At 50.3% G+C, this 13,400-nt stretch overlaps 1 protein-coding gene across 2 annotated transcripts in view; it reads left to right on the top strand.

Annotated features, from left to right (window-relative positions):
- B4GALNT3 (beta-1,4-N-acetyl-galactosaminyltransferase 3) overlaps window positions 1–13,400 on the top strand; it is a 94,884-nt gene that overhangs the window by 70,448 nt on the left and 11,036 nt on the right. For both annotated transcript variants that reach the window (XR_012376476.1, XM_025851832.2), the window contains exons 2-9: window positions 1,297–1,400; window positions 2,411–2,488; window positions 9,444–9,539; window positions 10,019–10,109; window positions 10,526–10,626; window positions 11,124–11,191; window positions 12,828–12,906; window positions 13,033–13,099. Coding sequence is in view for 1 of the 2 variants with exons in the window: in XM_025851832.2 (XP_025707617.1) it covers window positions 1,297–1,400; window positions 2,411–2,488; window positions 9,444–9,539; window positions 10,019–10,109; window positions 10,526–10,626; window positions 11,124–11,191; window positions 12,828–12,906; window positions 13,033–13,099 (684 nt within the window). In the remaining variant the exon portion in view is untranslated. The remainder of the gene's footprint in view (window positions 1–1,296; window positions 1,401–2,410; window positions 2,489–9,443; window positions 9,540–10,018; window positions 10,110–10,525; window positions 10,627–11,123; window positions 11,192–12,827; window positions 12,907–13,032; window positions 13,100–13,400) is intronic.

Here is a 13,400-nt window from a genome sequence, read left to right as displayed (position 1 = left end):
TCCCACTCCCCCTGCTTGTGTTTCCTCTCTCGCTGTGTCTCTCTCTGTCAAATAAATAAAATCTTTAAAAAAAAAAAAAAGTTGGACGCTTAACCGACTGAGCCACCCAGGCGCCCCTCTCACAAGAATCGTATTACAAGACTCAGATGAGATAATTCCTGTGATATGCTTAGTAAGCACTAAAGGGCCACACCAAACAGAACTGGAAGAAAAGCATCCCCCTACCCACCACAGTCCCCCTCCTGGAGTCAGTTACATAAATACTCCCACAAAATGGTGCTGTCCACCTTTTGTTGGCCACATTCATACATTGAGCTCTTTCCTCTGTGTCTGGTTGGCTGTGTCTCAACTGGACTCACATCGGGGTTCATGACATCTGCTCTGGGTCAGCTATTGGCTCCCAGCGGTCAGTGAGCGTGAGTCTGACTCCTCTTGTGCAGCACCCACCACCCTGGGAGCATCTTGATGGAGCTGTTGGAGACAGGGTAGTAGCCCAGTGGGGGATCTGGACATTTGGGTGCCAGTCTTAGCCTTGTCGCTATTTGCTAAGTGAGCCGAGAGAAGTCATTTGGCCGGCTGGGGTCCCATTTTCCTCACCTGAAATGAGGACCAGATGACCTTGAAAGCCTCTGCTAGCCTAGGTCCTGATCGTCTATGATTTGGGTTCATGGCCAGTAGTGGTTTGGTTTCACATATTCAGAGTCTGACAGTCATGCCCAAGTGGCCTCCTTGACACGTGGGGGGCTCTGACCCCTCAGTGTGTGGCCGTGCTGACCCCTGAACCTTGACTCCCGCAGCCTCACCCTCAGCACAGCGCTCTGCTTCTTGACTCTTTGCTGGCACCCCAACAGTTTCTCCCTGGATGCGGAGGAAGGGGACCGAGCTGGAAAGGGAGCAAGCTTAGTTTCACTGCCTTCACAACCTTTTCCCCACAGCAGTTTTGGGGAGAAATCAGCCTCAAAAGGCAACTGGGGAAGAGTCAGCCTGTAGTGCTGCACACACTCCATGGACAAATGGACGTGTTTCATCTTCACCTAGCCTGGCTCCTTCTCTGATTATGGAAGACAGCAAATTTTAATGTGCTAGGAGCTCTTTTCCTCTCCCTCTGCACTACTGACCTTGGCCAAGGTTGTAACTGTCTCCCGACCCTCCCCCCACTTCATGCCCACCATAGGAAGAGGTATGAAGAGCTGCAGAAGAGAAGAAGCTTAACTCTTTTATTCCCCCCAAGTCTTACAGACCTATGAGGTCTTCATATTCTGTTGACCTTGTTTCTCTCTTCGGTCCCTTCCATAGGATATGGCAGCTGGCGAGAACTGGCCAAGGCTCTGGCCAACAGGAACATTCCGGCTGTGGATCCAAATCTCCAGTTTTATCATCCCCAGAGGCTGGGCCCCAAGGTATGTGGTGGGGCCAGCCCATTTTCTCTTACTAGTGCATTAACATGGGTCCTCACCTGTCCGTGACCTTATTAAGGGAATCCCCTACTTTTCTGTGGTAAGAGGGCTCAAGGAGAGAATTCCTGGAATTGTACTCGGACATCACAGGATCTTGTTAGCTGGGTGGATAGAGATGTCCATCCTGCCCTCCTCAAAGCCTTCCTCAGGCAGCTCAAGAGGCCCAGAATTGAACTGTTCCAGGCATGTGGTCTTCATCTTAAAGGGCTTAAAGCAGAACCATCACATCCTGCATCTTGCAGGCCTGAGGCCTAGGCTGGTGCCTTAGTGATAATCCCAGATGCTCACTGCTAAGAGAGATGATGAGGTAGACATCATATATAGCTGCACATGGCTGGGGGACAGATTTGGAATGGAGCATTTTTTTCTATAGTGTCTCTTGGGCCAGTCGTCCCTAGGGAGGTAGGAGGAGCTCTGGATGGGAACTGGGGAAATTGGGTTCTAATTCAGTTTGGAACCCTAAGATTGAGCCTCTGAGCCAAGAAGAGACATGGATCTCCAAGGCTGGAGCAGAACCAAACTGAACCCATGAACCTACATGGTAGGGAGGGGAAGGCCTGCGATGTCCCCAGGGAGCTTCCACTTGTCAGGACAAATGAGTGACAGACCTGGGCAGAGTCCTGGGGGGGATGTAGACGAAGACTGAAGCAAGTTCCTGTTCTCAGAACACTGATCAATTTAGAAATTATTTTTCCAGAAAGAAAAAATGTTTTTAGCCGTATGGGAAGACAGAAAATTCAAGAAAGTAAAAGAACCTTAGGAGAGTATGCATTGACGAAACTGTAAGGGGGTGCCTTTCTGAGGGATACAGGGTGAATCATAAATGGGAGTGTCTCTTATTGATAAGCTTCCCCAGTGGCAGGGTCTCCTGGGCCTCTGCCTCCCCATAGGCACTTTCAAGGGGCCCCCAATCCTAATATTCCCACCCAGTTCATTCTTCATTCTTCTACCAGGACCAAGACGTGGAGCAAGGTGAGAGTGGTAACTACAGCTACCTGAAATGGAATAAGCCTGTCCCCTGGCTCTCGGAGGTAAGGGATTTGTCACTGTCCCTGTTCTTGGAGATGGTCAAAACATAGTTTTCACAGATAATTCCAGAGACCACAGAAAATATTCTTCTAGTGATTGTTATTAAAAATCTTCACCTAGGGACGCCTGGGTGGCTACTTGGTTCAGCGTCTGACTCCTGATTTTGGCTCACATCAGGATCTCAGGGTCAAGAGATTGAGCCCTGAGGTTGGGCTCTGCGCTGGGCTTGGAGCCTGCTTAAGATTCTCTCTCCCCCTCTGCCCGTCTTCCCCTCCCCAACCCCCTACCACTTGCATACACTCTTGCCCTCTCTTTTCCCCCTTAGCCCCCCAGAATTTTTTTTCACCTAATTTAGAAAAAAAAAAAAAAGGTCTTCAGGCTCATTCAGTTTTCTTCTTTTAGAGAAGGAGAGCATTTGCTCTGAGCCTATTGTGTGCTGGTTTTTGCATATCATCCCTTATCAGTTTTATGACCTTGTGAGATAGTATCATTGTCCTCATTTTTATAAGTGAGAAAAAAAGAACTCAGGAAGGCCACCTGACTTTCACATCCACATCATTCTTAAAGATAGGCTTCCCAAACTTTCTTGGACAGCAAGTCTCATAAGGTATTCCAGGAAGAAAGGAGCCTGTTGTTAAATAAGGCATAAAAACTATATACTACATCCACTTCTTGGAAATACACATTCACATAGGAAAGGTTCTGAGAAGTTCTGTAGTGAGCTGTTTAACTTGGTTTAGCTCAGCAGGTAACAAACCTGTGTGTCTCCTGCCTTGTTTTTTTTCCCCATGAAATATCTCTTAATATTCTATGAAACTAGTGTTTTGAGGAAAATACTCTAGGAAACAATGCTTTAGAAAACTTTTATAGGAAGTGGTTAAACATGTGAATAAGAGTTGCTATGATACCTTTCACTTATATAGGATCTGAAAGATTCCTTTTCTTTAGGTAAATAAACTGAGGTGCAGAGAGGTTAATTAACATGCTCAAGATTACCTTGAGTAAATGCTTATGCTGAGACCCCATAGTAGCATGGTTCTTTGGGGGTGAAAATTTTAAATTTGGGCTGCATATTTGACAACTTGCCCATAACCCAGTGCCTTTTAGTCCTGAGACCTGTGGACATGTATTATTTTTTTTGGCTGGGTGGTATTGGCCAGCCCACACTGTCTTTATCCATACCTATCACAGATTGAGCTCTTCAGCCTGCATGATTTTATTTCCAATCCACCTATTTGCTGTGGGGCAGGAGAAGAGGAGGTAGCATCGTGCTAAATACGATGTTAGGTTATTCACGCCGTGAAACTGCCTCTGTTTAAAGCCCTGAGAGAGGGCACATTACAACACTGGCACAGCTGTACTAGGTGATGTCATCAGGTGATTACGCCCCACCCCACCTGGAGTGTTTTGAAAAGAGGGTGCCTTAAAGACCATTGATCCCATGATCTAGCCTTCAATCTTTTGAGGACAGTTGGGATCATTTTCCTTTCTTTTTGTTTTTTTTTTTTTAAGATTTTATTTATTTATTTTAGAGAGAGAGCGGGGGGGGTGGGGGGGAAGGGGCAGAGAATCCCAAGCAGACTCTGCTGAGCAAGACGTTGGACCCGATCCCACAACCTGAGCCAAAATCGTGAGTCCAGCACTCAACCGACTGAGCCACCCAGGTGCCCAGATCGTTTTTTCTAAAGATTATGGCTGTATAACATTCTGCATTTATTTTTTTTTTAAGATTTTATTTATGCATTTGAGACACAGATATACAGAGAGTGAGAGAGCATGAGCAGGGGGAGAGGCAGAGGGAGAGGGAGAAGCAGGCTCCCCGCTGAGCCAGGAGCCCGTTGTGGAGCTCGATCCCAGGACCCTGGGATCATGACCTGAGCTAAAGGCAGACGCTTAACCATCTGAGCCACCCAGATGCCCCCATTCTGCCTTTATTAATCATTAATTTCCCCACTTTTTTTTTTGGCCAATCAAGGATGGAAATATTTATGAGATTAAAACAGTGAACAAATAGTAAATAGTGATTAAAATAGGATTAACTTTTTAAAGAAAGTGTTGATGTTTTAATAAGCGTGTATGGCCTTTTGGTGATAAATGCCTGATTTCCACTGACTTTTTTTTTTTTTTTAATATTAAAAGTAGCTTTACCAGGATGCCAGGGTGGCTCAGTTGGTTAAGTGTCTGCCTTCCGCTCAGGGCTCAGGTCAAGATCCCAGGGTCCTGCTCAGTGCAGAGCCTGCTTCTCCCTCTCCCTCTGCCCTTTCCCCAGCCCGTGCTCTCTCTTGATTTCTCTCAGATAAATAAATAAAATCTTTTTTAAAAAAAGTAGTTTTTACCAAAAAAAATCTTACAAAATCCTCTTTACAATCTTCATAGATCTTCAGGGAATCACTGATCCAATCATCTTATTTCACCAACAAAGAAAACAAAGCCCCTTTGAAAGGCTATATAACTAACATTTGCAGCCACAGAGCTGCATGGTGGTCCCTGCCCCCACCACCGGTGCTTCTCTGCTCCGATCTCCTTACCTGTCTCCTGCCCTTTTTTTTTTTAAAGGTTTTATTTATTTATTTGACAGAGAGAGAGACAGCGAGAGCAGGAACACAAGCAGGGGGAATGGGAGAGGGAGAAGCAGGCTTCCCGCGGAGCAGGGAGCCTGATGTGGGACTCGATCCCAGGACCCTGGGATCATGACCTGAGCCGAAGGCAGACGCTTAACAACTGAGCCACCCAGGCGCCCTGTCTCCTGCCCTTTTGACAGACAGCTTCAGCAGGTTAATGATACATGTTATTTACTGAACATCTAGCTGTCAAGAGCTGTCAGGTGGTTCTGTTATCCCCCTTGTGCAGGTAATGGCTCAGAGAGGGGTTAACTCGTTCACTTCCTCCAGGTGGCATCACTAGGACACAGCCCTGCCCTGAAAGTGAGCAAGGACAGAGGATAAGAAAGCTGTCAATGAGTGGTCTCTTCTTTGTCTCCCTGCCCTGGTCTTTAGCCAGCAACGCAGGGTCTCTGAGGCCAGAAGTCACTCTGGAAAGCTAAGCAGCCATAGGCATTCTCTTTGCTGTGTCATAGAGACTGTCAGAGTGGACAGCTGTGGGACTGGGCTTCACGGGGTAACTGCCTTCAAAAACTTATTCATGGCACCCCAAATCATAAAACTCTAGTTCACAAACCCCACTGATTAACAAAGCTCAATGCCAATATATTCATTTGCATCCATTGACCAAAACACTGTCTGATGCTCAGGTTGTTCCATCTGGAAAACAAAAATAGTTACAAGAAAGAAATTTGGTAAATCCAAATAAGATCAAAGCAAGTCAGCCTTTCCCTGGCTTTGGCGAGCTGCTGTCTCTTGATGAGAGGGCTGAGACCCAAAATCTTCTTCTCAGGCTTACCTTTTTTTTTCCGTGACAATTTTATTGAGATGTAAATTAAATACCACATAAGTCATCCATTTAGGGTGTGTAATTCAATAGCTTTTACTAGATTCATAGAGTTATGCACCCATAACTGTTAATTTAGAGCACTTTCATTACCATAGAAAGAAACTCCATACCCGTTAGCCATCACCCCCCCATCCCACGAGCCCTACACAAACAATAATCTACTTTTCTCTTTTTAAGGAATGCTTTTTTTTTTTTGTACTTTTTATGATTTTAATTAGGCTCCATGCCCAACATGGGGCTTAGACTCACGACCCTGAGATCAAGAGTCACATGCCCTACTGACTGAGCCAGCCAGGGTGCCCAGTAGTCTACTTTTTGTCTCTCTAGGTTTGCCTGTTCTGGTCATTTCATATACATGGAATCCGACAATGTGACCATTTGTGTCTGGTTTCTTTCACTTAACATGACGTTTTCAAGGCTCGTCCATGCGGTCGCCTCTACCAGCACTTCGTTTCTTTTTATGGTTGAGTACTGTTCCATTGTGTGGCCATACCACATTTTATTTACCCACTCTCGAGTGTACTTTCTGTGATTGGCTCCTGTGTCTCCTGGGGGCAGAGGTGACTGCTCCTGCCTTCATGCCATGTGCCCCTGACCCTTCTGCAATAGCCCCTGGCACAGGTGACACCGATTGTTAACACGTCTCTCTCCTTGGAGGACCACATCTCCTTGCATCTCTAACCGGTCCAAGGCAGACATTCGGCACTTATCGAATCAATGAAGGAACATACGGTTCCGAGCTTAGCTTCTGCAAGCATTTGTTCATTAAAATAATTGAGATGTTCTGGAAACACAGAGGAGGGAAGCTATTAACTCTGGTGAGGAAGTCAGAGAAGGCTGAGCCAGCGTTTGCCAGGTGGGGGAGAAAGGAAAAGGCCCTCCCACCGGGGAGTAGTGTTTGTAAAGCCGTGGAGAGGTGAAGGAGCGGGACAAAGACAGGGAGATGGGTGTGGGTGCCGTGTAGGTGCATGACAGGGAGTGGCAGGTGAGGCTGGGAAGATAGGTCAGTCGAAGAGACCTCACATGCCAGGGTGAGGTTTTGTTCTGAAGCCCTTTGGGAGTCTCCTGAGGTTTGAAGCCGCAGAGAGACACGATCAGGTCTATGCTTTAGTAAGACAATCTTGCAGGCAGTGTGAAGAATAAGTGGAGGGAGAGACGCTTCCCTCCAGTGAGGAGGCTCTACAGCAGGCCTGGCAAGCCCAGTGGGGCCTGGTAGAGGCAGTGTTGTGGGAATGGAAGACAGTGGACATTCCTGCCTGAGGACCCACCAGGCTGGCCTTCCCCTCCTGCATCCATACTCCCCACTTCCACAGGGTTAATTGCTGTGTGTTTTGGGGGAGTCAGTTTACCTTTCTGGGCCTCAATAATCTGACCTCTAAAATGAGAGGGTTCCAACAAGTATTTTCTCCACTACTTACGACTGGAAGTTCCAAATCCGTCATTGGCCACATCTGGTGATAGGAGTAACCTGTGTCCTTCCCTGGGCCTTAGCCCCTGCTGGACAATGGAGAGAGTGGGCAAAGGGCAGGCTGATGAGCTGGAATCCCTCATCCCTGCCAGATACAAAATCTCCAAAACTTGGAGAGACGCAAATCCTGGTGGGGGTTGCCAGTCTGGGCCTGGGAGGAAGATGGTGCCCACTGGTCCCGCAGAGACCCCCGCCTACAGCCTGAGAGTGGATGAAGCATGGTTTGAAGGCTACTGTGATGCCGAGTGAGGGCCTAGACCTCAGAGGAGAGGGCTAGTCCTCTTCCTACCCCCTCTTGTCCCCTGCCTTCCATTCTCCAGAGCATCTCAAGCTACCCTTGCTGTAGCAAGCAAGGCCCTAAGTGGGAGGCAGGAGGTGGCCAGCCCAGTTCCTTCCTTTTTCCCTCCTTCCTCTGCCCACCCCCCCCCCCCCCCCCCCCCCCCCCCCCCGGCTGAATCAAACCGGATTTAAAAAAAAATTTCTCTGGTGGCATGCCCCCCCCCGGCGGTTTTTTGTGGTTCTGAGCACACCGCCCCGAAAGTCTCCCGGGGGGGGGAGGGGGCTTAGAAGAGGTCATTTGTGGGAGACAACTGAGTCTTGTAAACTGGATTTAAGGAATTTCCCCAGAAATAGCACAATGTCCCCATTCTTTCCTTCCAAGAAGCCTCAGCCCGCCCGCCTACCCAGCCCACATTCTCTCTCCCACCCATCCCAGCCCCCCACTCATATTCCCTGGTGCAATGGCTGCTTCCCAAGGCGCCACATGTCAGCTTTGACCAGGCCAGTGTGCCCAGGAAGTGCCAGGCTGCTGAAGGGACGGGGAGTGACAGGCTCTCTTGTGTCCTTTCTGGATCCAGCTGTGGGGTCCTGTTTCCTCAGAGGCCGCACCTCAGATCTTTGGCATTCGTGTGCAGGACTTCTCCCCTCCCAACCATCTGTCCCTCCAGATCGCTCGCTGAAGACCTTGTGCTACTTCCTTTTATCTGGGCTTCCAGTCTGGGTGTCCCTTCCTCCTCTGTTTTCCTCAGGGCAGCTCAGATTTTGATATCTGATGGGCCACAGTGGGGAGGGAAGGGCAGGGCCTGTTTGTATAGAGTAATTGAGGCCCCACCTCCCACAACCTGGAGATTAAGCTGGGGGGAGGGGGAGGAGAAAATTGCTGAGATGGGGTAATCCGAAACTCTTTGTCAGGATAAATCGGGACGGGATCCCCACGCCTCCCCTCCCCTCTCAAACGCCCAGCACTTCCACCGACTCAGAGCACTGGCTCTAAGGCCCTCTCTTCTGAAGGGGGCCCTCTGCCTCTGGCCTCCAAGCTCAGTCTCTGCCCACCGATGCCACAGCCAAGGAGGAGAGAGCATACATCCTCTGCTCCTAGCTTCCCAGGGCTGCCCAAGTCCCAGGCGCCTGGGTAGTCATGCCAGGAGAGGCCCGCGCAGAGCGGGAGAGAGGCTTCCAGCTCCTAAGGGAGCAGTCCGAGGCTGTCCTGCCGGATGGGGCCCCCAAAGACCTCCTGCAGCGCTTTCCCAGCTGCTTCCCCACAAGGGGAGCCAGAAGCATGAAGACTACTGGGTAGATAAGGTTTCACCAGCAGACAGCTGTGGAGCTTACTATTAGGCAGAAGGGGAAGGGGAGGGGAGGAGAGCAAGTCTTTAGCACAAACCCCAGCCTGGCCCTCCTTCCAGTTCTTTCGGTCATCTCTGCCTTTCTGTCATGGCTATTACTGCCCCTTGCCTGGGGAATGCAAACCACCCCCTCCCGGCATGGAAAGAGCCGGGACTGCGCGCGCGCACAAGCATGGCCAAAAGAACAGACCCAGGCTTTAGGGCCAAGCAGTGGGGATGAGGTTGGAGAAAGAGGCCTTGGGGGTGAGGATGGGATGGGACTGAATTGGACCGTGACCTTCAGTAGTGAGAGGAACACCCGGGCTGGGGCTGCGGCGGCCCGGGCATCGTCTATGCACCCGGCGTCCTCAAGCCGCGGGCCGGACGGGTGCCGGGGCGCTCAGACTCACCTGCTTGCTTCTCTGCCCCGCACAGTTCCGGGGCCGCGCCAACCTGCATGTGTTTGAGGACTGGTGTGGCAGTTCCATTCAGCAGCTCAGGAGGAACCTCCACTTCCCACTGTACCCCCATGTGAGTGTTTGCTGGGCGCGCCTCTTTTCCCTCCCTCGGCCCACTCCTGTGTCTCATCTCCCTCTGTCTTCTGTCTTCATCTGTCCTGGCTTCTTTTCTGGTTCATTTCCTTTCCTTTATATCTTGGGTCCTCTTTTCTTCTGCCCACAGTTATTACTCTTGCTCCCTTCCCAAGGATTCCTTTGAGTTCTCTGCCATCTTCTGCATCATTTCAGCTTCAGGCTCTCATTGTACCTCATGATATAATTTAGCCAGAACCACCACGTACATTTGGGCTGGTTGTGCACTGTACAAGGTCACATGAACAAAGAAGCAAGTGGGAGTGGAAATCCTGCCTACACTCCACTCACCAAGCCATGCCCCAGTCCCTCCTGTCTCCCTCCCCACCTTGGTCTTACCACCAGCCCTGAGTGGACCAATTGCTTGAGTTTCCTCTTCCCTCTTCTGGGTAATGGTTTCCCTCCCCTTTCTTGGCATAGATTCGCACAACCCTGAGGAAGCTGGCCGTGTCCCCCAAATGGACCAACTATGGCCTCCGCATCTTTGGCTACCTGCACCCCTTCACCGATGGTGAGGCCGGCCCCAAAGTCCCATCCTCCTGCTTCCTGCTCCACGTTCTTTATGGTACCCAGAGAACATAAGCCTGTAGTTGAGAAGTAAGTCCACACGAGGCTGCCTGGACCCTGTTAGTCCATCACTGGGGAGAGAGGGGAAATTTAGTCACGGTGAGATCTCATCCAGTGGCCCCCCAGCTGCCACTTCACGCCCTGATTTGCAGAGTCTGGCACTAGCTTATCTCTCCCTGGGAGTCTTCTCTGTCTTCATGGTGTCTCCTAGGATGTGGAACCCCCACTTTACAGAGAGGGAAGCCACGGCACCAAGCCCCCTGGAGAGAATGTAATCGCTAAGACATAAAACAGGCCTTCAGCCCTTTATGCTAATGCCCTTCTTGCTCTCATCTGCAAACTCTCTCCCCCACTGCCCAGGGAAGATCCAGTTTGCCATTGCTGCAGATGACAACGCTGAGTTCTGGCTCAGCCGGGACGACCAGGTGTCAGGCCTTCAGCTGCTGGCCAGTGTGGGCAAGGTAGGGTCAACCCAGCTCCAGAACTCTTCCCCCTGGGCCCAGGAGCCAGGTCCTGGAAGAGGCACCTGCCTGCATCAGGAAACCCTCATTACCATTAGTCTCTCTGGCATGACAGCCAGGGAAGAAGGCGTGAGAGAGGAGCATCCTCCCTCTCACCCCTGCCCCGTTTTACAAGGGGATAGACAGAGCGTAGACTGGGGAAGAATGAGGGGTTAGCCTGAGGCCACAGAAGGACCTCCGGAAGATTCATCTCTGGGCCAGGACTGGGCCACGTCCCCTTTTTGGGTTCCAGCATCCTTAGCATGGTGCCAAGGATGAACGCCGTGGAGCCTGATTGCTCGGGCCCCTTGTAGGATGGGCGGAGGTGCTTCTTGCCTGGGTTACCTGTCACTCCCCTCACCTCTCCTGTTTTCTTTCCCACCTCCCTGCTCTTCTTTTCTGCCACATGTCTCCTCCCCATTCCTTCCTTGTCTTCCTCACTCTCCCCACACCTTTAGACTGGAAAAGAGTGGACCGCCCCTGGAGAGTTTGGGAAATTTCGGAGCCAAATTTCCAAGCCAGTGAGGTGAGTAGGGAGTCTCATGACATTCCTGTGAGCGACAGAAAAAAGCCGACCGACCTCAAGTGCTGAGGTCAAACCAGGCAAGGGAGCCCAGTTGTACCTTCCCTTTTCTCCAGCCTTCCTTATCCAGAGATGCAGCATGCCTGGGCATTCGTGCATTCTGATAAATGAAGTCTCTGACTTAGAAACTATTTGGCCTATCCTTCCTCATTTTACAGATGGGGAAACTGAGGCTCAGAGAGGGGTGTGACTGGGAGAAGGTCACACAGCTATTTAGTGACACTCAGGACTGGAAAACAAAATAGGTCTTTCTTCTCCCAGTCCTTGCCCTTCCCATTTGCTCCATCCCTGGAGATGTCCACAGTGGTACAGCCTGGACGCTGCCTGTGCTGCGGAAAGTTCCTCATCGCTGTGATCCCTTGGGAGACTGGAGGGAGACCAGGCCTTTCCCAGCCTGTAGTGGCTGGAGTTGCTTTTAACATGCTGGAAGGGGAACTTAGCCCAACCTCAGAGTGCCACCTGGTGGCCTGCACACGTAAGCAAGAACATGCATTGGCTTAATGGTGATAATAGTGATGTTGGTAACAATAAGACGGTCTAGCTTGCGAAGAGCGCTTGCTGTTCGCCAGTCTCTGTGGTGAGCACTTTACACGTAACTCAGCATGGCAGCTAACATCATGGACCCAGAAGCCAGACTGCCCGGGTCCAGATCCCAGCTCCACCACTTACTACCTCAGTGATTTTTGGGCGAATTACCCAAGATTTCGGTGCCTCAGGGTTCTCATCTATAACCAAGAATTAAGTGAGTTGGTATGTATAAAACCATTAGAACAACGTCTGGCACATACTAACACCTCTGTAAGGGTTACTATTACAGATGGCCAGATTTACCATAGCTCAACTTACGATGTTTCAACTTTACGATGGTGCAGAAGTGATATGCATTCAAGGGAAACTGTACTTCAAATTTTGAATTTGGATCTCTTTCCAGGCTAGCAGTTAAGGGGTACAGTAGTCTCTTGTGATGCTGGGCAGTGGCCGTGAGCCTCAGTTCTCAGTCAGCTACATGACACAGGGTCAACAACCGATACAGCCATTCTGTACGCATACCACCATGCTGTTTTTCACTTTCATTTAGTAACTTACATGGGATATTCAGCACTTTGTTTTAACTAGGCTTTGTGTCAGGTGATCTTGCCCAACTGTAGGCTAATGCAAGTATTCTGAGCACGTTCAAGGTGGGCCAGGCTAAGCTATGATGTTCGGGAGGTTCAGTGTATTAAATGCATTTCGACTTCCAATATTTTCAACTTAAGAGGAGTCTGTCAGAACGTAAGCCCATAAGTTGAGGAAGATCTGTATTTCCTTTGATTGTCCTGATTCTCCTGTGAAGTGTGGACTGTTAGTACCGCCATCTTACAGAAGAGAAAACTAAGGTCACACTGTGCGTAAGAGGTAGCGTGGGAACTCCAGGCCAGCATTAAAAGCAAAGCTCCTGGGATTCTGGGAGCAGAGAAAAAAAAAAAGACAAGGAGAGGCTGCAGATGGCGGAAGCAAGGTGGGATGGCGGAAGAGTGGGTCACGGGTGGCCACAGGGCCCGAGAAGATCGCCTTCTATGTCTCTGCTCTCTCCTGCCAGCCTGGCGGCCTCCCAGAGGTACTACTTCGAGGTGCTGCACAAACAGAACAACGAGGGCACGGATCATGTGGAAGTCGCGGTGAGAACCCCACCTTGCCTGCCCCCCCAGCTCAGCTCGGAGCCGCACCTCACCCCTTGTCCCTTGAACTCTTTTCTAAATCCAGCTCCCTCCAAGCCTCCGCATCCACCCTCTCTCCTCTTCCAGTGGCGACGGAATGACCCTGGAGCCAAGTTCACCATTATTGACTCCCCTTCCCTGTCCCTCTTCACAAGTGAGTAGGCTCTGCCCCTCCCCTGGAGACAGAGGTGAGCTGGGGCCAACGTGTGGGGCTCAGTCCGCTGAGGGGATTTGGTAAAGGGAGGGCTGGAGGCTAAAGCTCAAGGTGCTTGGAACGTGGGTGGAAAGGGGGTCCAGAACAAGGAACAGAACTTAAAGGGACCCTAAGGTCAGAGATCCTTAACTCTCAAGGGTCAGTGACCCCTTTGAGAACCTGCCGGAAGCTTGCTGAGATCTTGCCCCAGAAGAACGCCCTTGTCCATCCACACACAATATGTTGTGTACAATTTCAGGAG

This window comes from Callorhinus ursinus, unplaced genomic scaffold (assembly GCF_003265705.2).
Source record: "Callorhinus ursinus isolate GAN/ISIS: 27379988/994484 unplaced genomic scaffold, GSC_fseal_2.0 scaffold74, whole genome shotgun sequence".
Classification (NCBI taxonomy): domain Eukaryota; kingdom Metazoa; phylum Chordata; class Mammalia; order Carnivora; family Otariidae; genus Callorhinus; species Callorhinus ursinus.
The sequence above is the reverse complement of the archived record's forward strand: the minus strand, read 5'-3'. Positions and strand labels throughout refer to the sequence as shown.